Below are 25,826 nucleotides of genomic sequence, written 5' to 3'. Positions count from 1 at the left end.
TGATCAATCATCTTTTTTATAGTCAGATGGAATCAGATGAGGATAAGATAATAGATCATCAAATTAAAATACTTCCGTTAGTAATGGTGTGACATTATCGGTGAATTGAATGTACATCGCGCCGTTGAAACCATCAGGTCCAGGAGTGTTGTATTTATCTCATAGAGCAGCTGAATATCGAAGTTGGGTGCTTGATCGAGGTGATCGGTGATCCCTGGTTCTGCACTTCCAAGAGTCCAGACAGTCACCTAGACGGTGCATCAATGAGTAATTCAATGGGTTGCCAACATGTAAGAAACACCTCTTAACCTTCTCCATCAGCATTGAGCAGTTGGTTTAGACAGGCTTTTTCGAACATACTATTAGTTAGGTGGACAGCAGGTGGACAGGATGTCATTCAGGTGTTTCTTGGCGTAGTTGAGCATATGGACAGCTGGACTTTAAGAGGATAATGGTCTGGAATATATAATAGTTGTGACAGAGGTGCCAGCGGCAACCATCGATTGGTTAATAATATTCTATCCAATCTTTGATGGGATGTTGGTATGTGGTGGCATGGTCAACTCATTTTCACGTAAGTGCGATAAAAGCGAGACCCATATCGATCATACCGTGCGTAGTCGTAAGAGAGTTTACAAAGAACGCTAGGTCATCATGGTCATCGGATTGTTACCAATAAGGATCATACAAGTAGAGACAATTGAAGTCGCCGGTAATGACGTCGATCTTAGTGGACAGCAGGACATCTATCTTGGAAATTTTCTTGACGAATTTGTTTAATGGCATCACGGTTGGCAGTGACGTAGATCGTATGAATATTAAACGGAATACCATTATGAGTGCCACATACAAGTAGGAAACTCCCGCCAAGGTCATACACCATGGTTTAGCATAATGTAGTTGACGGTTTTAACGATCTCCACGCCAATGCGTCTGCCATTGACACACAAGTGATAGAGTCGTTCCTGTATTACCGAGATAGAGAATGGTCATCTACGCCGCAGTTGAATGCCATAATATGAGATTTAACGTCGCGTAGAGATGGAACTGTGATGACCACTGCACATTCAACGCCTGATATATGGGACGAGCGATCATTGATTTGCAGTCGCCATTGGAGCCTTTAGCAGTTTGATCTCATTAGGGTAGAGCCAGGTTCTCTCTGTCACTTGCTGACATCTTTGGCGGACCAGCCAAGAATAACTTTGCAAGTCGTGGAAGCTAACGGTTTCGTCAAACAAAGAATGAACTGCGTCGCGACTCCATCCGCGAAGTAAAGAGAGATGTAATGATTAGATCGGAAGTAGATATCCCGTTAATAAATGTGCTGAAGAAAGTTCTCTTGGGGTACAATAGCAATGATTCTGACTCCTTTCCTTTTGACAAAGCCAATCTCCATTGAGTTCCTCTTTCCAAAGGGAAGTTGGAGAACTTCCGACAAGAACTTCAGCGAGTCAACATATTGGATGGCGTCAGTACTGGCACTATTCAGTGTATTTAACAACTAACCACTTGTTTATCGATCCATTTATTTTCTTCATATACCGATACACCAAAGTCATCAACTCTTTGATCAATTGTAAGTATAGTTTGTTATCTTCATTAAGCAATGTAATGAGTCTACTGTTGGACTATAACTAACCATTCATCTTTTTAAATATTTTAATGATATTTTTTAGAGTCAGATGGAATCAGATGAGGATAAGATAATAGATCGTTGAATTTAAATACTTCGGTTATTAATGGTGTGAAAGTATCGGTGAATTGAATGTACATCGCTCCTGTGATACCATCAAGTCCAGGTGCATTGTATTTATCTTATAGAGAAGCTGAATATCGAAAGTAAGGTGCTTGATGGGTGGTGCACTTCAAGAGTCCAGATAGATACCTAGATAGTGCATCCATGCGTAATTCATTACGTTATCAGCATTTAAGAAACGACTCTTAACGTTCTCCATCAGCATTGAGCAGTTGGTTAAGACAGGCTTTTCTTTAACATAATGCTGTGAGTTAGGTGGACAGCAGGTGAACAGGATGTCATTCAGGTGTTTCTTTATCCTATTAAAGACATCCTGTGCAAGATTGTTGCGTTGACAAGTTTGGAGTAAACTCACGACGCGTTTTGACTTTAAACCATTCATTCATTTCCACCCACCATCATGAGAGCTATTGATGATAAGATCACAATGTACTGCTTGGCGTAGTGGACGTATGGACAGCTGTACTTTAAGAAGACCAGTGATCTGGAATTGTTGTGCCAGAGACAAGTGACAGAGGCAATCAACGATTGTTTTACAATATTCTATCCAATCTTTTAGGATGTTGGTCAGTTTCTTTAGACAAAGAATGCACTGCGTCGCCACCATCCTCGAAGGTAATGATGAGACCAGAAGTAGATATCCGGTTAGATGAATGGTGCAGCCAACATGGTTCTTGTAGAAAGCCAATACTGTATGCTGTCGAAAGAGCTATTGGGTATAATAACAGTGATTGTGACTCCTTTCCTCTTGTCGGAGCCACTCTCCCTTGATTTCCTCTTTCCTAAGCGAAGTTCCTTAACTCCCGACAGGAACCTCAGCGAGTCAATATATTGGCATGTTTCAATGCCCAATAGTTGCAACATCCATATGGATATCTTTAAATTAAATAGAATAAATAAGAAATAATAAATTAACCAGTAAATATATCCTTTTATCTATTTTATTTAAAATGTTATTCCTAAGTTTAATAGTAAAGCGATGATGTATTCTCCTTTGATTGATTGTTCCGAGAATCGACAAAGTAATCACTGATCTTGGATAAATTGTTTGTTGAATAATATTCTGGATAGAATTCTTTGATAATTTGATAAATGAAAGTGAATCTTGAGAATTGGTTAATTCAAAATGCTGTTAATTTTTGGTGATAATTATGTGAAGAAATGAAATAAAATGCTGATTCTTTTGGTCAAAATGATAAATTTCATATGTTTCTAGATTTGAAAGTAATTTTCTTATATAATATATGTCTTTATTTATCACATATAACTTCACATCACACAAAGTTCCTCAATAAAAATATAGTGACCATTAAAAATCACTGGTTGAAAAATGACCCACCTATTAATGTTATTTTACATTATTTAAAATTTTTTTATTTAGTTTGATACGAACAATTTCAGTGCCATATCTAGATGGAACAATGGTGGTCAAATAGATACAATTGTTTTCAAATTCAATACTATAAAAATAAGTTTTTTTTATATGTAATTTTAATATTTATTTATATTTATTTGAAATAAGATATATCTGAAGATGGTGATCTGTTGTCCTCATGTTTGCGTCTGATGATTTAGTGGACAACAGATGACGACAGTGATGATGAAATACTTCACTTCCCACTGAAGTAGATCACTCCAATGATGACGATGTAGATGGTTCGATGCTATTAATGGTTGTTGGCTGACCGAGATTAAAACTACTACTGCTACTATTGTTATTGCTGTTCGTATTATTAAATGATGGTTTAATACCGACGCTATTATCACTCATGAATGAATTTTAAAATTACTATTACTATTATTTTTGGTTGTGTATTTTGTTGGTGTTTCAGTGGTTGAGTACTGTTTTCGATGCAGACGTTATCAGTTGTTTACTGCTATTGGGAATGGGTGGTGCTGATTTTGAAAGTAGTTTGTGCACGTTGATGTTGTTGTTGTTGCTGTCGTACCACCATTATTATTATGTGTCGACGAACCAGACGGTGAATGAATCGATCGTTGTAACTTTTTGTCTTTGATAACCGTCAGAGTAACAGGTGCACTTTCAGAGTGGCGATAGCTTACGACTATATGATCTGACCTTCGATCGACGACACTCTACTGGAGATTCACGCAAAGGTAGATTCATCGATCAGGAGGTGTAATCCGAATGTTTGGCAATCTTGGCTGACCACTCGATAATAATAGGTCTGCTCTTAGTCTACCTTTAGTCAATGGCCAATTCTGTAAAAGTGATACACATCCACCAAACTACTTCTGTTCGCTGACGCTGATGCATAACCTTGGCCACCTTTGACAAGCTGGAATCTATATTAGTGATTGATTGGTTTTACTTGTTCAAACGCTGGCTCCTCTGCAGAGATCAACCAGTTCAAATGTACTGTAACTCCTCGTGGTGACATCGACACTACTTGGTCCATCTTCACTGTCTATACTGTATCTTGGAGTGATGTTCAAAAGCAGTGGCAGACTCTAAGCTGGCCACCGATCATTAACATAACCAAACCTGACATTACTTTGTTCAATCTCACTTCGATGTCACTCAGGCCAGGAAGTATGAAATTCAATCATCAAATCATTTGTAAATTCTATGCAATGAATTGTACAAATCAAATAGATAAGAGTCGAGCACATTTGTGAATTCTGCAATAGTAGGTTGATATCGAATCGTATTATCATTTCTTAATTGTTCAGTTATCTGGTATACAGTTGTCTTGTTTGCTGATAAAAACAACACCACTGGTATGAGTAAGATATTTGATAATACTGACACTATACACACCAATAATACATACACATTATTTACAACTCTCCAAGTGGTTGGTAAACTCTGAATCGACATCTTTATAAATTACGACACCAGTATTTGAAAGATAGAATTAATCTCAAGATTACCTCTAAGCACAAGGTTCTCTGTAACGCCGACTGTGATCTCCAACTAAACGATGATCACTCGCTTCAAATTATCTTATTTTCATCTGTAAAGTCTGAACCACTGTAGAATAATAAATAGATTATTATAATAATAAAGTAAAGATCAAAATTACTTTTTTATTCAAAATTAAAAAAAAGCTTTTGTTGAAAAAGTTTTAACGTTACCATTTGTATGGATCACAAAAAACACAAATGGTAACGACAATCAGATCTAATGGTTTTGCCAGCCATTATTTATTTTGATTTGTTTTGTATTTTTTATATATAAAATAATGATGAAATCAAAGAAAACAATCAGAAATAATATCAAATATAAATATTATATATCTACTTAATTGATATCATCAGGTAGTGAGTGACATTAATATATTATAGATTCAACCAAAAATAAATTTTATTTCTAACATCAGGTAGTTTAGTTTATTATAATGAATCACATTAATATATTCAACCAAAAATTAAATAGATGATCAAGAGTAATGAATATTAAATGAGCTAAAAAAGAATGAATCACTTACTTATTATAACAAACAGTTTTAGTTGCCACTACTACCTGTATACGTCAATCATTTCTGTCAAATGGATTATCTTGATTCCAAAGAAACAGCTAAATAACTTTTGGTCCAAAATGATACTATCGATAGTTTATTGATGATTGACTGTGTTCATCGTTACCAAAATAAATATAGATAAGCTTTGTATTGAAAGTGGAGTGATCTTACTCCAACGCAGAATATACCACTTGATGATGCCAGACTTCAAGAGCAGAGTTATGAAACAAGGGCCAAGTAGAGTCGATTCCACCCAGAGAGATGACAGTATATTGACCATTGACAATTGACAAGAAGACTTGACAACAGATCCCAAGGAAATGATCGGTTCGACAAGAGAAGATCCCGAACGTCCTGACACTATTCAGTGTATTTAACCACTTACCACTTGTTTATCCATCGATTCACCAAAGTCATCAACTCTTTGATCAATTGTAAGTATATCTTGTAATTGACAGCAAGGTAAAGAGTCTACTGTTGGCCTATTACTAACCAGTCATCTTTTTTTAAATATTGTAGTGATCAATGATCTATTTTTATAATCAGATGGAATCATGTGAGGATAAGATAGATCGTCAAATTAAAATACTTCCGTTAGTAATGGTGGAGGGACAGTATCGGTGAATTGAATGTACATCGCACCATTATACCATTTGGTCCAAGACTTGCAATGTTGTGCTTTGACAGGTTTGGAGCACGCTCACGATGAGATTTTAACTTCCAACTATATCGTGCAGTTCCACCCACCAGCACTGCTCTTGATGATAAGATCAACAATGCACTGCTTGGCTTAGTTGAGCGTATGGACAGCTGGACTTTAAGAGGACAGTGGTCTGAAAGTTGTTGTGCCAGGGACGAGTGACAGAGGTGCCAGAGGCAACCACCGATTGGTTAACAATATTCTTTCCAATCTTTGATGGGATGTTGGTAGGTGGTAGCGTGCTCAACTCATTTTCACGTAAGTGCGATAAAAGCGAGACCCATATCGATCATACCGTGCGTAGTCGTAAGAGAGTTTACAAAGAACGCTAGGTCATCATGGTCATCGGATTGTTACCAATAAGGATCATACAAGTAGAGACAATTGAAGTCGCATGTAATGACGTCTATCTTAGTGGACAGCATGACATCTATCTTGGAAATTTTCTTGACGAATTTGTTTAATAGCATCACGGTTGGCAGTGGCGTATATGGTATGAATATTAAACTGAATACCATTATGAGTGCCACATACAAGTAGGAAACTCCCGCCAAGGTCGTCCACCATGGTTTAGCATAATGCTGTTGACGGTTTTAACGATCTCCACTCCAATGCGTCTGCCTTTGGCACAAGTGATAGAGTCCGCTCTTGTTGTACCGAGATAGAGAATGGTCATCTACGCCGCAGTTGAAGGCCATATAATATTGGATTTAACAAAAATAAAAATAAAAAATTAGTGTTATCAATAAATAAATAAATAAATAAATAAATTACAAATATTATTTGTTTTTTTAATTGAATTTGTTATAGTATATGGTTTGGATAGATACAATATAAGAAATAAATCATAGAGATTTGATCTTTTAAACTAATAAGTAATGTATTATTACTCTTTAACATTAATGATTTCAAATGGATTGCTTTATAAGATCCAAATAATAATGATATTATTTTTAAAGAAGTTTAAAACAAACTTTATCGATATTTATCATTTATTCTTTCAACAATCGCACTTAACAATAAAAATAAAAATATATATATATTTATGATTTCTAATATACATGTTTGTTGATGTCCTTGAACTCAGTTTTCCAAGAAGACTTTCCAAGGTTGGATTTTAAAGTAATCGATCCATAATCTGAAGCATTGCATCCATATTATCGTGTTTCGCTGCTATTTCAATAAAGTTTAAATTGATATTTGTATTTGTTCATCAATTCCAAACAATTATATATATCCAAATAAAAACTTTACTCTACCCAATTGATGTCGTGAAATAGAAGAGATGATTGCTTGGTCAATGTCCAAACTAATGGTCCCATCGATTTTCTCGAGTATGTATTTGAGAATGTCATCATCATTATTATCGACTGCCAATCCAAATAAATCTTTATCAAGATTATCATCGATTCCATTTTCATAGATGTATTTCACCATCTCCAGATTACTATTGGTAATAGTATTATAAATGAAATGAGTTGCATTATACTCTCTTTTTTTAGAAAGAAGAAATTTGAAGATTTCAATTCTTCCATATTCCACAACTCTCTCTATAAAGAATTGGAAATCATCAGAGTTAATTTCTCGATGATCGTATAACCATTCGAATATTTCAAGTTGGTGACCATATTCAATGATGTTATAGAATGCGTCAAAAGAGAATCCTTCAGTACGATTCTCATGCAGCCATTTCAAAATTGAAAAATGACCACCTCTAGCTGCTTGATCCATTGCTTCTCTATTACATCCTTCAGTTCTATTGAAATGCAGGAACTTAACACATTCTAAATCACCGGAACCAGCAGCACATTTAATCAATCATTGCTGCATTCTACGCTTCCAAAACAATTGAAAATTCTAAACTTACAACGTTCAAATTTCAATCATCCTATCAGATATGGGATGATTCCAAATACCCTTGAAAAATTATATCTAGATAGTTCATACGATCAACCTCTTGAGCCGGGAGTATTACCATCGTCTTTGAAACATCTATTTTACTATGGAAATCATAATCTGAAAGTACGATCACTACCTCCTAATCTAAAGGTTTTTGAATATTATGGAGATAATTTCATAATAGAAAATGAAAAGGGAATATTACCAATGACACTTGAATTCTTGATAGTACATATTTTATGGCTACCGGCTATCAAATCACTTTCAAAATTTTTAAATCACTAACTCTTCTTTATTGTGGTAACAGTGAAGCTAAAATTGATTTAACCTTACTCCCTTCTTCACTTACAACATTGAATGTTCATACTGGACATTTGATATCAAAGATGCCTACTTCAATCAAACAACTCAATTTATTTGCTGAAAGATATGATATAGAAGAAATATGTTAAAGATAGATCTGAATACAAATTAGAATATTTAATGGTGAATGCAAACCAATATGAATCTTTAGATAATTTGATTATTAAAGAATTAGACTTTGCAATTGACTTTGGATCAAATGAAACAAATATAATAAATGAAATTAAAAAGGTTCCTAAAGGAGTAGAAAAACTTGTAATTAGACATGGTATATCATTATCAATTAAGAATATTCCACCCTCAGTTCGATGTTTAGAAATTCAATCACTAAATAGTTTAATAATAGAGGAAGAACAATCACTACCTTTGTACTTTAAAAGAATTAGTAATCAATGATATAGATGAAAAATCTTTTCTCAATTTTATTTCACATACAAGAACACCAAACAATCTTATTTTCTATTTACAAGGCGAAAGAATCTGGCTTAGAAGGATTGACTTAAACTATTATCTATTTTTTAGTGAAGAACCAAAATTTATATCCTCGATGGTCCATAAATCACAGATTCAAAATATATTCGAATATTATATGACCTATCAAGTAGATTATATTCCTAAATGGGTGTAATTTAAACATTTTTAAAATCTTTATTGGACTATTTGGTATAAAAAAGAATTAGCTGCTTCAGATAGTAGGGTAGGTCGTGGACAGTAGGTTGACCTTCTTTGGTTGTCTCTGTGTTGTATGTACCAAAGGCACCAATGATTATAGGTATGACTGCTACCTTGTGGTCTGGGTTACTCTTCTTAAGTGCGGCTGCTAGTGGTTGGTATTTTTCAATCTTATCTCGGGTTCTTTTAACAATGTTGTTGTCATAGGGTACTGATATTTCGATGATTTTGATTGATTTCTTGGTTCGGTTCTTAACGATTAGATCTGGTTTGTTGGTTTTGGTCAGTGCATTATCTATTCTGGCTTCATGTAGGATCTCAATGGTGTCTGACTGGTAGACTGCGCCTGGCTTGTAAGGTATTCTGTGGAACTTCAGCATCTCTTTGAGTATCACTTTCACTACCATGTTGTGTCTTGGTACTATACATAGTAGTTTCATCGCGTGGCATGAGGATACAATGTGCTCTATGGACTCTCTTGCGGAATGGCACTTTCTACATTTTGGATCGGTTACGGCATTTCCCATGATTCCTTTTGCTGACAGGGTGTTCATGTTCTCTGTCAGTGCAAGCCATAGGTGGTGGTCAACATGTCGAGGTATGAATCTCCATTGGGCTATCCAGTTTCTTGCCATGTTTTCTCTGTGTTTGATCCAGAATTTGGTTCTAGCTGTTGGTTCGATTGGGTGTTGTTCTCTATATACATTCTTGAGGTGAGCTGAAATGGTGTTTGTGATCGTAGGGCTGCCATCGTGGTTGTGTAGTATTGTTTCTCCATCCTTATCTATTTGCCATTTTCCATCTTTACTGAATGTGAGTTTGTAGTCAAATGATTCCATGTGTCTCATTGCGCTGGTGTATAGTGGGTTCTTCGTTTCAAATGCATAGTTCATAAGGTCTTGGTTTCTCCTCACCGAGTGTAGTTTAACTGCTGTGATGATTTTGTAGACCTTATATTCTAGTATTAGTTCGTTGAATCCTCTTCCACCTTCTTTCCTATCCAAGTGGAGGAGATCTCTATTCATGTTTCTATGTAATAGTCCTCTCTTTGAAAGGGTCTCATTGAATTCCTTGTTAAGTGTATCTATGGTGTAGTCTGGGATGTCGATGAACCAGTAGTATCTCAGGTATCCGACTACCAAAGAGTTAAATGCCCTGGCTAGGTTCCATGCTGACAGTTTGGAGTTTAATATTAATTTAAATCTTTCTCTCGCCTCTTTGTGTATATTGAAAAGTGTTTTTTTCTGATCGACCAATCGGTGTTGTAACATTCCTAAGTATTTATATAGGTTTTCCTCGTCTACTATCGGTATCTCTTTCATTTCCTCCGGTAGCATATCCTTATTGATTCCTTTTCCAAGAATTTCCACATTTCTTTTTGTTGATCTTCATTCCAATTGATTTGAATGCTTTGTCTGTTTCCATGAAGGTGTTGATTATCTCTTCGGTCATACGGGAGTACATCTTGATATCGTCAATGAACATAAGGTGGGATAGTTGGGTGTTACTTATTATTGGCGCTTTAGTAATTATCTTTATATAGTATCCGACTGGGTTTATGGTAAGGCAGAACAGGAAGGGACAGAGGGCATCACCTTGGAAGATTCCATTGGTAATCGGTATTGTAGTTGTGGTTTGATTCTTGGATATGAATATCTTGGTGTTCCATTTGCTCATGAGTCTTTCAATGATTGATCTGGCTTTCCGGTCTATCTTGTGCATTTGTAGTATGTACTTGATCCACCTGTGCTTCGTTGAGTCATATGCTTTGGTAAGGTCTATCCATGCCACCTTGATGTCTGGGTATTTCTCACAGAATAAATTGTCTATGAAGAGGTTCTCGTATGTTCCCCATACATCGGTCATTCCACCTCTCTGTACTTCTTCCATCAGTTGGTTGTTGACTTTGGTGTGCTGGTGGAGGTGCTTGGCTACTATTCCTGTTAATATCTTACATGTGTTGTTAATGCATGTGATTGGTCGGTAATAGGCTTCGTCCTCTTTGTCACCTCCCTTGTGGATCCGGTATGTTATTCCTTCACAGAACCATTTAGGGAACTTCATGATATCCAAGTGTAGGTACGCATTGAAGGCTTCGGCTAAGTCCTCATGGTATCTCTTAATCCTCTTAATCCAGTAGTTGCAAATTCCATCTGGGCCTGGAGCTGACCAGTTCTTCTTGTTTTTAATGTAGTTGGATATGTCAGCTCCTTCGATTTCAAACTTGGTCTCTTTGATGCTCTTGAATTGGTTGCTATCTTTCACTCTTTGTATCCATTCAAGCTCGTCGTAGTTGGTTGCTTCCGTAGATGGTGGGTTCCAGAGTTGGCTCCAGAACTCAAATGCTCTCGTTGTTGTGTGTATTTCCTGTTGTTGCGTGTTGTTTTGGTTATTGGTTGTTGTTCTCTTCCCAGTGATTAATGAGTATGCTTTGCTTTCATCTTTTAGCATCATTTCATTAATGTATCTAAACTTTGCTTCTTCTCTTATCTTTTTGATGTAGTCTATGTATCCAGTCTTCAACGCTTGTAAACTCTTAATCTTCGCTTCTACACAGTTCGCATTGAACGTCATATACTGTCTTTTGATTAGTTTAACTACGTATCTGGCTGGTTTCATATTCTTCTTGATCTTATCTACTGTACTTTCTAATGCTCTTCTGAGTTTGTTGATTTTCTTGATCTTATTCGCTATTTTCTTTATCAGTTTCTCTCCTTGGTCTTGTTTGATATGGCTGGCGTCTTCGTTGGCTCTAACTGCTGCTGTGGCTGCCGCATATAGTGCTACATTGCATGCTTCTAACTTAGATATATTCTTCGCTATTAGGTATTGGTAGCTGATTGTGTATTGAATTTCAATATCCTCTTCTTGATCTTTAGTTATTGGCTTCCTAGCTCTAGTAAGTTGATCTGGTTAGGCTGCCATTGAGGTGCTCAGTTACAATCTGGTCGGCTAATCTTCCCATGGCGAATGTAATGCATTGTCTCGATTGGTGTTGGTAACTCTTCTTGGCCATGTTTTGCGGTTTTGCAGCTTTCGATGTTGGTTGTACGGCTAGACCTACTTCTCGTAGTTTCTCCTTCTTATTCGCTCTATTGAATACAGACGTCATTTGTCGTTTGTTGCTTAGGGGTGGTAAGTTGGTGTTCTGATTCCACATCTTCATCGCCTTTTCTCGCCATCTTTTCATGCCATACTTGGTTTGGGTTAGTTGTTTAATTCTCGCTAATTCTTGCAATAGCTCGTCATTCCATACGAACTTTGTATTTGCACCCCTTCCATTGTTGTTACCAGCTTGTTCACCTAGTGGTGTTCTTGCCTCCTGATTGGTAATGGTGGTGTTGGTGCTTTGTGTATTTCTATTTCTTCTATGATTTGTATTATTTGTGCTTGTACTGTTCATTTTTGATTTAGTTGACATATCTTAGCCTAGTCATCGACATGATCGTCGAGCTAGTTGCCCAGATTGTACCACGAGGAGGTGTATGTCTAACAATCCGCAACCACTTCATGATCTCAAAGTGACCGCTTTCTGCTGCGTACTCCATTTCCTGTTGTGAAACTGCTTCCGATCGATTCTCATGTAGCCACTTTACACATTCGAAATGACCGTTCTTTGCCGCGTAAGCAATGGTTTCCTCTTCAAACTCCTCGGTGCGATTAGCATGCAACCATTGTAGACACTCGATATTGCCTTGCGAAGCAGCAAATGTCATTGCCAAGGCAGTGCATGTAGCAGTCGTATTCTCGTGTAACCACTGCAATATCGACATATTGCCGTGATCTAAAAAACAATCCATTACACCAACTGTAAACGTTTGAATACCATTGCTATACAAGAGGTGAAAGATATCAGAGCAATTCTTTTTGCTTGCAATATTTAGAAGTTCACTCGATTCTTTCTCCACCAAGTCTCTGTGATTCTTCAATAGATATTCGACCAACTGTAGATGTCCACCATTGACTGCAACTCTACAAACAACTTTACTTTTTTTCAAATCCTTTTCTTGCTCGGTCAGTAGATATTCAAACATATCTATTCTACCAATGAATGCAGCAGTCTCAAACACCGTACTGATAAACTCATAGTTATCGAACCGCTCATTCGGTATATTGTTATGTTTCTCGGTAAAGTATTTCAACATCTCTAGGCTGTCAGAGAGCGGTGCCATCACCATTGCACGATAGTAATTCCACTGGTATCGAGTGTATTTTTCAACGAGATACTGAACAATATCCATTCTTCCATGTTGTGAAGCGTAACACAATATACTATTGATCGTATCGCAATGCTCTGGGAAGTGGTCGGACATATCACCAAAACCGAAATAAGATTGCGAGGTACTCCATGACTGATAGGAATTTAGATCGAGTTTTAATCTATTGATAATATAAGCAAGCATTTCGACACTACCAAACCTGATAGCAAGCTTAAGTGTAGGTGCTCTATCTATTTTCGTATTACTAGACATACATTGCTTAAGCTGTTCAAAGTAGTTATGAGCTACTAGAACCTGTGGAATTCTAACAACTTCATTCCAACTGAAATGCTTTCTTCCGTTTAAACTTGAAATATTATTAACATAATTGAATATTATCTTTGATAATACACTATTATTAAATACCAATATATAAATACTCTTTTCCATTTTTAATTCTAAGAAAATATATAAAAATAAAATAGATTTTCAAAAAAAAATTTTAAAAAGAGAGCTCAATAAATTTTTTGTAAAATTAAAATTGAGTCTTCTCAATGATTTCTTTATATCTTCAATTTACAGTTATTGATTTTGGATATTACTTATTTATTATTTTAAATTTTCAATTGATTCATTTTGTGGTCCTTTTAAATTACAGACCTAAAAAAGTATGGGAACCTATTTATTTATTTGGAAGTTTATTTTTGAAAGTTTCTAAAGAACAACATTTTAAATTCAACAAAAATCATTTTTACAAAAATAAAATTTGATTATCTACAATTTTGAAAAATATATAAAAAGAATTAACCTAACCTTTTTCCTTCATATAAAATGATAACAACAACACCACTGGTATTAGTAAGATATTTGAAAATACTGACACTATATACACCAATAATACATACACATTATTTACAACTCTCCAAGTGGTTGGTAAACTCTGAATCAAGATCACCAAAAAACATGTTATCACCACCAAAGAAATCTCTAATAGTTTGATAAATTACTTTTTTAAATTATTTGCATTATTTCGTTTTGTAGGTTAGGTTTTTTTTTTCCACAGCTTTTTGGTATTATTTTTGCAAAATGCACACAAAAGCTATGCAAAATTTTTTGGGGAAGGGATAAAATGAAATTACACATTTTAACATAGTAGGAGATTTACATTTCTTCTTATACCCTTCTTTACAAACTGAAGTGTGGGAATAGTGGTTATCTACTCCTTTTTTTTTTTAAATTTAAACTTTTTATAGAAAGATGGATTCAGATGAGGATAAGATAGTAGATTGTGAATTAATCCTCTATGGTTGACATCTTTGGTGAAAATAGCTTCAGACACAAAATACTTAGTCGCACGATCATCTAAGTAGAGAGATTTAATGTAAGACATACAGCTGTAGCTTTGTGATCTTGGTACTTCTAGAGGATTAAACAGAGAACGAGTGTTGTCCGTCTAAGGACAATAAGGTAGCCACCAAGGCAATATCGATACCTATTAATCAACATCAATAATAATCACCAGCCAACACATAGTAATAGTCAATTATAATTAGTTAAATTAATTAAATCAACTAAATAAGTAATAGTTCAAAACAACAGATTGAAATAACAATTAAATTAGAATCTGTTGTTTCTAAATTAAGTATTCAACACTCAGCCGTCAAGCTTCTCAATAATGAATATATTGAGTTTAACGCGACGTTAAAGATTCATTCAATATTCAACATATAAACTTTTATGAAATTAAATAGATAAGGAAAAGAAATCAAATAAAGTTAAAATTAGATTTTATAAAACATTATTAGAAATAACTCTATATTATTATTAATTACAAATCACATGTGAGAAGGCAGATCCAAACGAACAATTAATAGAAACACCCACCACAACCACAACAACAACTAGTAGTTCAACAGTACCTACAAATCCAACAATTAGTACAAGCGACCTTAGCATGAGTGACCTCGAAAGTAACAATAATAACGATCCAATCAACTTCCACCCTATTCCCGGATGTAACTCCTGCCAACACGCGTCCAGATCCACTCCCATCCGACCTATTCCAATCAACTCTGGCCGCTTCGAAGATACCGATCTCCTCTGCCATCACCTCAGGTCAACCAGACAATCAACAACGAGAATATAACTGGAATATAGATTGAATATGTATTTATATTTGAATTCATATCTTTTAATTTCAATAGAATAAATAATAAATAAGCATTAATTATATCCTGATTTTAATCGAAATGATCTTTTTTATTTAAAATGATCCTCTAGTTTTAAATGTAGAGCGATGATGTATTCTTCTTTGATTTGATTGTTTTGAGAATCCAAAAAGCCTCTGATATTGGATAAATTATGTGTTTAATATGAATGTCTAACTATTAAAATCTGCACTCTTGATTAAAATAGAAGATTTAAAGCAAATTTAGAATGAGTCGATATCTATTCTTTGTCCTCCAATAAATAGGTTTTCAATATGTTGTGGTAGATCTTTTCTATCGATGTAGTTCTTCATTAATAATGATTTCAGTGATTCAGGTAACACATCGACTGATAATATTTGATTGAATTCATATCCAAACTCCAATGATTCAAGTGATTTAGGTAAAACACCAACTGATAATATTTGATTGAATTCAGATCCAAATGATAATGATTTCAGTGATTCAGGTAACACACCAACTGATAATATTTGATTGAATCTATTTCCAAATGATAATGATTTCAGTGATTCAGGTAACATACCGACTGATAATATTTGATTGAATGAATATCCAAACTCCAATGATTCAAGTGATTTAGGTAACACACCAACTGATAATATTTGATTGAATTTATTTCCAAACACCAATGATTCAAGTGATTCAGGCAACACACCGACTGATAATATTTGATTGAATTCATTTCCAAACTCCAATGATTTCAGTGATTTAGGTAACACACCAACTGATATTATTTGATTGAATCTATTTCCAAACACCAATGATTTCAGTGAATTAGGTAACATACCAACTGACAATATTTGATTGAATTCAATTCCAAATGTTAATGATGTCAGTGATTCAGGTAACACATTATCTGATATTTGATTGAATACATCTCCAAATGATAATGATTTCAGTGATTGAGAGAATACACCAACTGATAATATTTGATTGAAATAATATACAAACTTAAATGATTTCAGTGATTGAGAGAATACACCAACTGATAATATTTGATTGAATCTAAATCCAAACACCAATGATTTCAGTGATTTAGGTAACACACCAACTGATAATATTTGATTGAATCTAAATCCAAACACCAATGATTTCAGTGATTCAGGTAAGACACCGACTGATAATATTTGATTGAATCTATCTCCAAATGATAATGATTTCAGTGCTTGAGAGAATACACCGATTGATAATATTTGATTGAATTCATCTCCAAACACCAATGATTTAAGTGATTTAGGTAACACACCAACTGATAATATTTGATTGAATTCACAACCAAACACCAATGATTTCAGTGATTCAGGTAACACACCAACTGATAATATTTGATTGAATTTAAATCCAAACACCAATGATTTCAGTGATTCAGGTAACACACCAACTGACAATATTTGATTGAATTCTTCTCCAAACTTCAATGATTCAAGTGATTCGGGTAAGACACCGATTGATAATATTTGATTGAATTCATTTCCAAAATTGATCTCAGTGACATTGACGGAGGTATTATGAAATGGAGTATTTAAATTGAATGTAATTATCTGATTATTGGTGTTGGTTTCAATATATTGGTTTAATAATTGATTCAATGATTCTCTATTCTTTGGACTCTGATCCAACAATCGATGAATAAATTCAATCAATTGTTTTGAATATCTGCATTCTGAAATCTTAATTTCACGTTTAGTTGATTGGAATAGTTGATGATTATTTCGATCATCTGGATGACTGATCAATTTAAATATTCAAAAATACAGAGTTAATATCTGATTGATAATAATATTTTAAAAGTATGATTATTCGAGTATTTACCAACTTAATAATTTGAGAATTGTTGATCCAATTGAAAAGATGTCACATGATTGTGCATATTGTCTGTTCATTGCTTCCTATTTGTTATTATTTTAAATAACTTAAAATTATATTGAAAATTAAATAAATAAAATTTACTTACTGGTGAAATATAACCAGGTGTTCCATCTGTTGAATTTATATTTGAAAAAGTTGGCTCCGATATTTCATGATCGATAGTTTTTGAATTAGAATCATTTGTTTCAAGAGTATGTTCTTTTGTATCTTGATATTCAATGATTGTTGATTTATCAATGAATTTACAACATCCAAAATCACCAAGAATCAAAGTACCACCATAAGCTTCAGATTCATCAATGAATATATTTGATGGTTTAATGTCACAATGAACAATTCCATGTTTATCAAGTTCCAAAAGAATATTGAAAAGTTGTGAAATATAATTACTGATATATGATTCTGAAAAGATTCTATTTTTATATTCAATATAAAAGTGGTTAATTGCTTGATAAAAGTCATGTTATTTAATATTTGATACATACTGATTTATATCAGTTACATGTTTATATTTTTGGGAAAGATCACCACCATCACAATATTCAGTGATGATATGAAAGATTTGATTGTCTTTATCATGATGATAGTCAACAAGTTGAACAAATCTCCAATTATCTTTGAGTAATTTCATTGCTTTGATTTCATTCTCAGCACTTTCATAAGATTTCTGATTATCTTTATAATTTATCTTTTTATAAACATACTTTTGGATTGATTTTGTTAGTTTTATGATTGTCAATTGATTAATTAATTTGAAAAATGGTGTCAATCGATTCAAATTGATCTTACCAATCTATGATCATCATCAGTACCACACACTAAATATACATCATTGATAGCATTACTGTTTGGAAATCTTGATATTGAATGATATCGTTCGTTATTAATGATATGAGATTGTTCGAAATAGTCAAAGTTGTTTTTGAATTGATGATTGTTTTCAAAATTGATTGTGTATGATTGTGATTTGTTTAATAGCTCGACACATATGGGCTTAAAATGTATTGGGTAAGAATCTATTATTATTAATTGATATTGAGTATCGACTGTATCTGGTATTATAATCTTATTATTATTTCGATTAATATTTCCAATTAATGTGATATTTGTGTGTTGTTCATTTTCTTTATCTTTCAAATGATTATAAACTAAAACTATGATTTGGTGAAAGTATTCAAAATTAATAAATTTCAATACATTCTTTCCATTGATTAATTTATCTGTTAGCTTGATATTATTCATTTTGAAGTATTTTTAGAATTCATTCATTTCAAAAATAAAATAGTAAAGTTAAATTAAAACTTTAATTTTATTGTCGAAATTATTAAAATTAAATAGCACTCTTTTTCTTTCCTTTTTTTTCATTTTATCTTTTTTAAAAACGTTACTCACACCCAGACACTGGTAGAAGTGTTGCAGTGATGGATTATATGTGAATCGTGGACGTAGTGCTGCTATCTTTTGGTGATCTTTATCTCTTCCTCAGCTGTCATCAAATCCATCGAATCGATCAGTGCTCGTGCAGCATCGACTTGTTCCGCTGTTGGAATGAATGGTTTTCTTGTTGCTGCGTTGGTTGGTACGATCGGTGAGAATTGATATTGTTTCAAATCGTCAAGGAATGGAAGTTGACAAACATAGATACATTCATAGTTAGCTTTGATATGTGGATATAGCAATGAAATCGATGCTGACCTTCCGTTTCTCTTGACATAACGCGACAGTAATGCTTGTTTGATTTCAGACATTCCGTGGATCAGTGACGACAGTGCTGAACGGGCAACTTTATCGGCAGGTGGTGAAACCATCATCTCTGTAGATCAGGTCCAGGTGCATTGTATTTATCTTATAGAGAAGCTGAATATCGAAAGTAGGGTGCTTGATGAGTGGTGCACTTCAAGAGTCCAGATAGATACCTAGATGGTGCATCCATGCGTAATTCATTGCGTTACCAGCATGTAAGAAACGCCTCTTAACGTTCTCCATCAGCATTGATCAGTTGGTTAAGACAGGCTTTTCTTTAACATAATGCTGTGAGTTAGGTAGACAGCACGTGAACAGGATGTCATTCAGGTGTTTCTTTATCCTATTAGAGACATCCTGCTCAAGGAATGATTGCTAACGGAGGTGATAAATCACGAACATGAAAACAGGAATCTATATAGTTAGATCTGATAGCAGCAGTGAGATGAATAAAAGGTATCGTTTAATAGACCTTGAACCACCGTGTTCAGAGGATTTTATTCTATTGTAGTTCCAGACTCGTAAGATATAATATATAGAGATCTGACCTTTGTTATCATAGAGGGTTTTTACATTCCGGAATATCTCAAAAAGTTATACTATACATGTATTAAAGAAAAATAATAAATAGTTTTATTTATAAATTTAGAATTTTAAAATTAAATGTACATCCTCTGGTTCTCTTTCATATAACTCTTGATCGAGGGTATCAATTAGTTTGCAACCTTGAGCTATATAAAAGTCGACTGTATTTTTGCCTGGAATTGCAGAGATATATAAACCATTGACACCATCGATTTGTTTTGCTTCGCTCAATACACTGTCGCCACAGTGACTTGCCAAAACCCTTTTCCACGTAGTTCCACACCAATGAAAAAGAACACCAAAGTCAAGAGGTCATTATCTACACCGATTTTCTTGGTATCCAGAACAGCAGCACCCAAAACTCTATTTGAAACGGGATCTCGTATTACACAGAAATAACCACCACGATCGAAACAATCTTCCAACACAGGATTATACTTTTCTGGCTCACCAGGAGGAAATCCATTGTAAACTTGATACTTTGGACATTCCACTAAAACTTTACTTCCAGCACCATCTTTACTAACTTTATATATTGATTTAATTACTTCTGATCTATCTATATCCCATAGTGATCTTATCTGATCTCTATATATTGATTCTTCTATTTTATACATGATTATTATTATTAACCCTATTACTACTAACAATATTAAATATAATGATCAAAATGTAAATCATCAATTTATAGATGACCACAACCAACCCCACCATCTTTAATTTGTTTTAAAGATAAATTACATCATCAGATACTGCGATTATTTTAAGAATGAATATATCTAAAACTAAAAAATAAAAATATCTAAAGCTAAGGCTAAAATTTGATCATCTTTCACCAAACTAATCATAAATTTTTCTATTTTTGTTAAAATTTGTAGAATAGTAAAACCTATCTTTTTATTGATTAAAAAGAAATATATTTAATTTGTATAACCAATTATATTATACAAATAAAGTAAATATTTAAATAATAATTTATTATTTGTTGAGTATTGTTAGTAAATCAACAATTTCATAGTGACAACCCTTTAGTGCCATATCTTTACATTTGAGATAGTTTATGTTGTTTCGGATTGTTTGATTTTCTGATATTTTTTGTATTAAAAACTCTGCAATGCTTAAATGACCATCTCTAGAAGCCTGCATAAAGTACATGTTATAATCGGTTCCATTCTGTTGTGATTCGAAAAGATACTTTAACACATCGACTTGATTGCTTTTCACTGCTTCGAATGTTGATTTTTGTAAATATTTCTTGGCATAGTCTGCACTACAAAGCAAATTGAAAACATCTAATCTATTACTGGAGATGCTCTTTTCTATACAAGCTTGAAGTGCAGGACAATCGGTGTGTTGAATATCTCCAATGTTCTGAGTGTATAGATACTCTATCAAATCGAATCTAGCAAAGCTTGCAACTGTAGTATAGATATCTTCAAAACTCTCTTGATTCGGTTGTTTAGTGAGGTAGTAAGCGATATCTTCTACACCTGTATATTGCAATATTCCTTTGTCGATCTGATATCCTTTTTCTAGTTGACAACCATGTTCTACCAACCATTCTGTTATCTTGTGGGAATAGGAAAGGTTGATGATAATTGGTGCGTTATCACTTGCTAGCCATTGCTGTCCATATAGATTCCATAGATACTCTATCATCTCCTGAGCAAACCTGTAGTCTTGCATGTGAATGACAAGACCAAGTAATCGATGAGAAACATCGGCAATCGGTTGGCGAGTTGCTCTCTCAAAGAGATAACGCATAAACTCTATATTCCTATAGTTAATAGCATAGATGAAGATCTGTTCATTATACTCCATCGACATATTACAATGTTCCACCAAGTAACGGACAATCTCGAATTTACCAGCTTTAATAGCATTGTATAGCGATTCTACAGTGCATCCTTCACTTCGATTCTCATTGAGAAACTTGACTATTTCCAAGCTATTTTCTGCAGCTTTGTCAATGGCATTAGTTGTACAAAACTTTTTGTTCCCCATATCGACATGTTCAGTGTTGTTGTGCAGCCACTCCACTCCAAGAAGACTATTCTTTGCGATGAAATCCATGCTAGCCGATATCTTGTAGTTGTGTTCTTTCACAAGATAGTGTAAACACTTTGTACAATCGTAAATCAATGCAAGGTTTGCTAGTTCCGGTGCCTTTGGAATCTTTAGATCTTCAAACAAATATCTGAGTGTATCGACTTGGTCATTGAGAATTGCTGTCTCCACAAGAGTACTACCATGCTGCTGCATCAATTCATTGTCGTCGACTTTAAGGAATTTCAGTAGGTTGAAATCCAAAGCAGTGACAGCTGCACTTATTGCACTATCGAAATCGATGACATATTCTCTCTCCTGCACGAGATAGTCAACCAAGTCATGATGCTTTTTGTTGATTGCACCCGATAGCTCTATACCATTGAATAGATACCTTATGATACGTTTGTTTCCGGTTGCTGTAAACCTATTGAACAGACAACGAATGATATCGGTTCTTCCTAGATCAGTGGCATATTGTGCGATTCTATAGAGCTGGCTACCATGATAGGCATCACGTGATGTTTCAACAATTATATGATCATAACGAATTAACCACGCTGAAAATAAATCTACATAGTTATAATAGATAATAGAACGCCATGAAGTAACTACCTGATGATATTTGATTGATTTACCAAAAGGTCGACCGATTTGTTGTAAATTGATTGATTTTACATTTTTAAATAATTCAAATCTAAGAAATGAATTTTCTAATAATTTTATTAATAAATATTTATCCATATTTATTACTACTATTTTATTCTCTTCTTTTAATAATACAAAATGAAAAATAAAACATATTAACAAACAAAAAGATAAAGATATAACAATTTGTAAAACAAAAAAAGATCAGAGAAAATGATGGGCAATAATATTATTGTTTTTTTTTTTTGGATAGTTCTAAAAATTTTCTAAATTTATGTATTTAGTTTAATTTAGGCAATATATACTTCTTCAATTGTTTTGAAGTCGTATAAATGTGTGAAAGATATTTCTTGTTAAGAAATGAATTAAATAATTTGGATGATTGTTTAATTTTGGAATTCGAATTCAACAAGCTCGTTGACGCATGGACACTTGGTACCCTTGCAAACTGGTGCTTGTTCTTCAAAGACAGCCATTCCTGAACCCGATCCTGATCCACTACCGGAACCTGAACCCGATCCACTACCGCTACCAGATCCCGAACCTGAAGCAGAGGCAGATGATGATCCACTACCGCTACCTGATCCAGATCCAGAACCAGAGCAGGCACCTGAACCTGAACATCCAGAAGAGGAGGCTGAAGTTGCGCTACCTGAACCGGTACCGGTGCAAGCACCTGAACCTGAACAACCAGAGGAAGTTGAACCAGAGGATGATGAACCACCAGCAGATGAACCACCAGCAGAAGCACCACCGTGAGTACCAGCGGAGGAAGAACCACCGTGAGTTCCAGCGGAGGAAGCACCACCATGAGTACCAGCAGATGAAGAAGCGGCGTGAGTGGTTGAGCTAGCAGCATGAGTAGTTGAGGTTGAGTGAGTGGTGGTAGAGGAAGCAGTGGTTGGAGTAACCTTTGAGCAAGCTCTTTGGGCCTTTGGACATTGACATTTGCAGGTAGTGACATCACAAGTTGGGGTAGTAGTTTCGGCAATCATATTACATCTTTCCTTACATGATTGTTCACTAATAATTTAAATCAAATAGAAATTAATTAAATAATTAATGAATTAGAAAATTAATATTTAAAATAATATTTACTTGTATGAAATAATTTCAATGGTTTCACCAGTGTGGAATTTACAGGCACATTTCTTTGCTGCTGGTCTGACAGCAGAGGCGACGACAACAGCCAAAGCCAAGACGACGAAAATAGATAATAATTTATTCATTGTTTAATGATTAGAAGATTTGGATAATGAGAATAAAATTTGAAACAGGAGGCAATGGGTTTTCATAGAGTCGCATGACGTACTGCCCATCCGTTAAGATTCTACAAAAAACAAAAACAAACAAAATAAAAAAAAACAAAAAAAACTGAAAATCAAACAAAAAAAACAAAAAAAACACACCCAAACAACAAAATGGTACCCAAGCTGCTCGGAAAAAAATATCTAGATTACAAAATCTTATAAAAAACGTCTGAAAATAGTATGTTTTAAAGATTTTTTGTAAAAAATCAAAAACTTTTCGAAATTTCTTCAAACTTTATGATGATCAAGTTACACAAATTATATGCATAGAAAATACTAAAGAAAACTTTAAACAACAATTCTTTTGATTTTTATTCTACCAGTGATAAGATGATCCCGAAAGTAACCAATCACACCAACAAAACATATTGTTCCAACTTGAACATTAAATGGAAGGTTCGGTTCAAGCTTGTATTAAAAATAGATAATTAGTTTAGATTAGTTAAATTTCAAATTAATTAATTAAATTAAATTAATTATTAATTTTATTGTTTTTGGTTGTTTAATGAATTAATGTATACATTGTAATGTTAGTTATATTCGGACATTTGAAGGTTTTTGTTTCGGAGATGATTGGTTTTGTGAATTTAAATTTCTTGATATTGGGAAAAACTATTTAGACTAGTAGTGGAATGTTGGTTTGTTGTTGTTGTTGGCTGTTATCGTTATACAGTTATAATTAAAAAATATTAGTTTGTTTGCTTTTGTTTGGCTTAAGAGAAACAAGAGAATGATCTTCTTTTCTTTGACTTTTGTTTCTTGTTGGATGATGATTCGGTTGAACTTAAATTTGGTGATGGTGCTTGGCTCGTTGGGAGTGAATCCGATGAGGTGGAAGTTGATATGGTGTTGGTGTTATGGCTTTCTGTACAGTGTTTTTGGAGGCTGGTGTATATTGGACTTTGTTTGAAACGGTGGAAACTGTCGTTGTTTATAATATCAAAGATCTCTTTGATGGCACGGTCAAACAACTTCTCGGAGATCTGCTTGGTTTGGATGCGCTTGTTGATCTCACTGAAGGTACGGTAATCGAGATTCACTTCGATCGGCGAACTTGGTGACAAATACTTTTCAAACAACTTGGTTGCATGCTCCAAATTCTTTTGTTCGGCCATTGAGACGGTCATTCCTTCGAGGTCGAGAGTGCTCGATTCACGGGACACTTTGTTGGCGCCATCGGAAATCGATGACTCGGCGACACTTCCGGAGCGAGTGGTGGCGACGGCGACTTCCACGGACATTGGCAGTTGGAGCTGAAGTTGTTGGTCCGATGGCGACGACGATGATGGACTGTCGTTGTTTATTGATCCGTGGCTGGAGTGGCGACGACTCGATGACACCTCAGCGACTTCCATGCGATCCGATTGTTGTTGTGCCTCTGGTGTAGAGCTATTGGATTGTGCCACAATAAAGGTGTCTCTGAAGGTTCTAGCTTCGAAAAAGAAACTGACATGATTCGACGAGAATTCACGTTCGGTGAACTCGTAAAATATCTTTCTGGTGCATTCGTTCATCAAAACCGTACTGAGTGATTTCAATGTATCCAATGTTACTGTGCTATCGATGACCAATTTTGAAATGATATCATTTGTTCTATTATTACGTTGTTGTTGTGAAGATGGTTGTTCTTCATCTTGTTGTTGTTGTTGTTTTTGATTCTTAATTTTTTTCATTTTCATTTTTTTATCTACGGCAACGTCACTTCCATTGGAAGAACTTCTTTTTGAACGAAGTGCCATTGTTTTAAATAATTATAAATTGATTGGATTCACTAATTAATTGACTATTTAATTTACTATTAATATTTTTTTATATAAAAATAAATAATTTGATTTTTTAGTTGGTTGACTGACAAATAATGACTGATTGACTGACTGACTGATTGATTTACTATTTAGTAAATATGTTAAATCTGTTTATGTACTATAAATAAATAAATTTAAAAATAGGTTAATTTAAAAACGTAAACAATGAAAAATTAATATTCATTGGCGATGACAAAGGCAAAAATAGAAATATGGTTTTAAAATTAGGAAATGTTTGTTGGTTTGTGATATGCTTCACAAGATTTATAATCCAAATTAGATTACTAAATGATTTTTGATATTGTTATGATTATTTTTAAAAAATAATTTAAATATATCTTAATTTAGTTGGAAATTAGGAAGTAATTAATTACTGAACAGTTTTTTTGTTTTGTTCATAAATTAAATTAATTTAATGAAATAAAATAAATTTAATATTTATGAATCATATTTATAGATTATATGATGATGATGATTATGATGATGATTAGATTAAGATTTTTTGATTTATATGA

The 25,826-nt window shown here is 34.0% G+C and overlaps 11 protein-coding genes across 11 annotated transcripts; 2 read left to right on the top strand and 9 right to left on the bottom strand.

Annotated features, from left to right (window-relative positions):
- Positions 1-727: 727 nt before the first annotated feature.
- PPL_12060 (uncharacterized protein) lies at positions 728-883 on the bottom strand (the record flags this gene model as incomplete). Its single annotated transcript, XM_020582805.1, has 1 exon — positions 728-883. The coding sequence occupies one exon, from the start codon at positions 881-883 to the stop codon at positions 728-730; it is 156 nt and encodes a 51-aa protein (XP_020429586.1).
- An 885-nt stretch (positions 884-1,768) lies between these two features.
- Positions 1,769-2,655, top strand: PPL_12059 (uncharacterized protein; the record flags this gene model as incomplete). The annotated part of the gene is made up of 4 exons (XM_020582804.1): positions 1,769-1,842; positions 2,068-2,097; positions 2,319-2,392; positions 2,651-2,655. 4 exons carry the CDS (start codon positions 1,769-1,771, stop codon positions 2,653-2,655), a joined length of 183 nt encoding a protein of 60 aa, XP_020429585.1.
- Positions 2,656-5,179: 2,524 nt separating this feature from the next.
- On the bottom strand, positions 5,180-7,922 carry PPL_12058 (uncharacterized protein; the record flags this gene model as incomplete). Its single annotated transcript, XM_020582803.1, has 5 exons — positions 5,180-5,188; positions 5,630-5,715; positions 5,880-6,033; positions 7,199-7,700; positions 7,861-7,922. 5 exons carry the CDS (start codon positions 7,920-7,922, stop codon positions 5,180-5,182), a joined length of 813 nt encoding a protein of 270 aa, XP_020429584.1.
- Positions 7,923-8,082: 160 nt separating this feature from the next.
- Positions 8,083-8,834, top strand: PPL_12057 (uncharacterized protein; the record flags this gene model as incomplete). Its single annotated transcript, XM_020582802.1, has 3 exons — positions 8,083-8,202; positions 8,282-8,574; positions 8,729-8,834. The coding sequence occupies 3 exons, from the start codon at positions 8,083-8,085 to the stop codon at positions 8,832-8,834; spliced, it is 519 nt and encodes a 172-aa protein (XP_020429583.1).
- A 362-nt stretch (positions 8,835-9,196) lies between these two features.
- On the bottom strand, positions 9,197-12,160 carry PPL_12056 (uncharacterized protein; the record flags this gene model as incomplete). The annotated part of the gene is made up of 4 exons (XM_020582801.1): positions 9,197-9,373; positions 10,736-11,680; positions 11,820-11,970; positions 12,135-12,160. The coding sequence occupies 4 exons, from the start codon at positions 12,158-12,160 to the stop codon at positions 9,197-9,199; spliced, it is 1,299 nt and encodes a 432-aa protein (XP_020429582.1).
- Positions 12,161-12,288: 128 nt separating this feature from the next.
- On the bottom strand, positions 12,289-13,527 carry PPL_12055 (uncharacterized protein; the record flags this gene model as incomplete). Its single annotated transcript, XM_020582800.1, has 1 exon — positions 12,289-13,527. One exon carries the CDS (start codon positions 13,525-13,527, stop codon positions 12,289-12,291), a length of 1,239 nt encoding a protein of 412 aa, XP_020429581.1.
- Positions 13,528-15,508: 1,981 nt separating this feature from the next.
- PPL_12054 (putative protein serine/threonine kinase) lies at positions 15,509-18,416 on the bottom strand (the record flags this gene model as incomplete). The annotated part of the gene is made up of 7 exons (XM_020582799.1): positions 15,509-15,699; positions 15,829-15,897; positions 16,618-17,033; positions 17,118-17,194; positions 17,260-17,587; positions 17,660-17,862; positions 17,964-18,416. 7 exons carry the CDS (start codon positions 18,414-18,416, stop codon positions 15,509-15,511), a joined length of 1,737 nt encoding a protein of 578 aa, XP_020429580.1.
- Positions 18,417-18,628: 212 nt separating this feature from the next.
- Positions 18,629-18,985, bottom strand: PPL_12053 (uncharacterized protein; the record flags this gene model as incomplete). The annotated part of the gene is made up of 1 exon (XM_020582798.1): positions 18,629-18,985. One exon carries the CDS (start codon positions 18,983-18,985, stop codon positions 18,629-18,631), a length of 357 nt encoding a protein of 118 aa, XP_020429579.1.
- A 577-nt stretch (positions 18,986-19,562) lies between these two features.
- PPL_12052 (ankyrin repeat domain-containing protein) lies at positions 19,563-22,292 on the bottom strand (the record flags this gene model as incomplete). The annotated part of the gene is made up of 5 exons (XM_020582797.1): positions 19,563-19,737; positions 19,758-20,083; positions 20,244-20,287; positions 20,549-22,108; positions 22,187-22,292. The coding sequence occupies 5 exons, from the start codon at positions 22,290-22,292 to the stop codon at positions 19,563-19,565; spliced, it is 2,211 nt and encodes a 736-aa protein (XP_020429578.1).
- Positions 22,293-22,582: 290 nt separating this feature from the next.
- PPL_12051 (uncharacterized protein) lies at positions 22,583-23,425 on the bottom strand (the record flags this gene model as incomplete). Its single annotated transcript, XM_020582796.1, has 2 exons — positions 22,583-23,219; positions 23,295-23,425. 2 exons carry the CDS (start codon positions 23,423-23,425, stop codon positions 22,583-22,585), a joined length of 768 nt encoding a protein of 255 aa, XP_020429577.1.
- Positions 23,426-24,219: 794 nt separating this feature from the next.
- On the bottom strand, positions 24,220-25,245 carry PPL_12050 (uncharacterized protein; the record flags this gene model as incomplete). The annotated part of the gene is made up of 2 exons (XM_020582795.1): positions 24,220-24,391; positions 24,575-25,245. The coding sequence occupies 2 exons, from the start codon at positions 25,243-25,245 to the stop codon at positions 24,220-24,222; spliced, it is 843 nt and encodes a 280-aa protein (XP_020429576.1).
- Positions 25,246-25,826: the final 581 nt, after the last annotated feature.

Source organism: Heterostelium album (genome assembly GCF_000004825.1).
Source record: "Heterostelium album PN500 unplaced genomic scaffold PPL_scaffold10, whole genome shotgun sequence".
Classification (NCBI taxonomy): Eukaryota; Evosea; class Eumycetozoa; order Acytosteliales; family Acytosteliaceae; genus Heterostelium; species Heterostelium album.
Note: the sequence above shows the minus strand (reverse complement) of the source record. Positions and strands in the feature narration are given on the sequence as shown.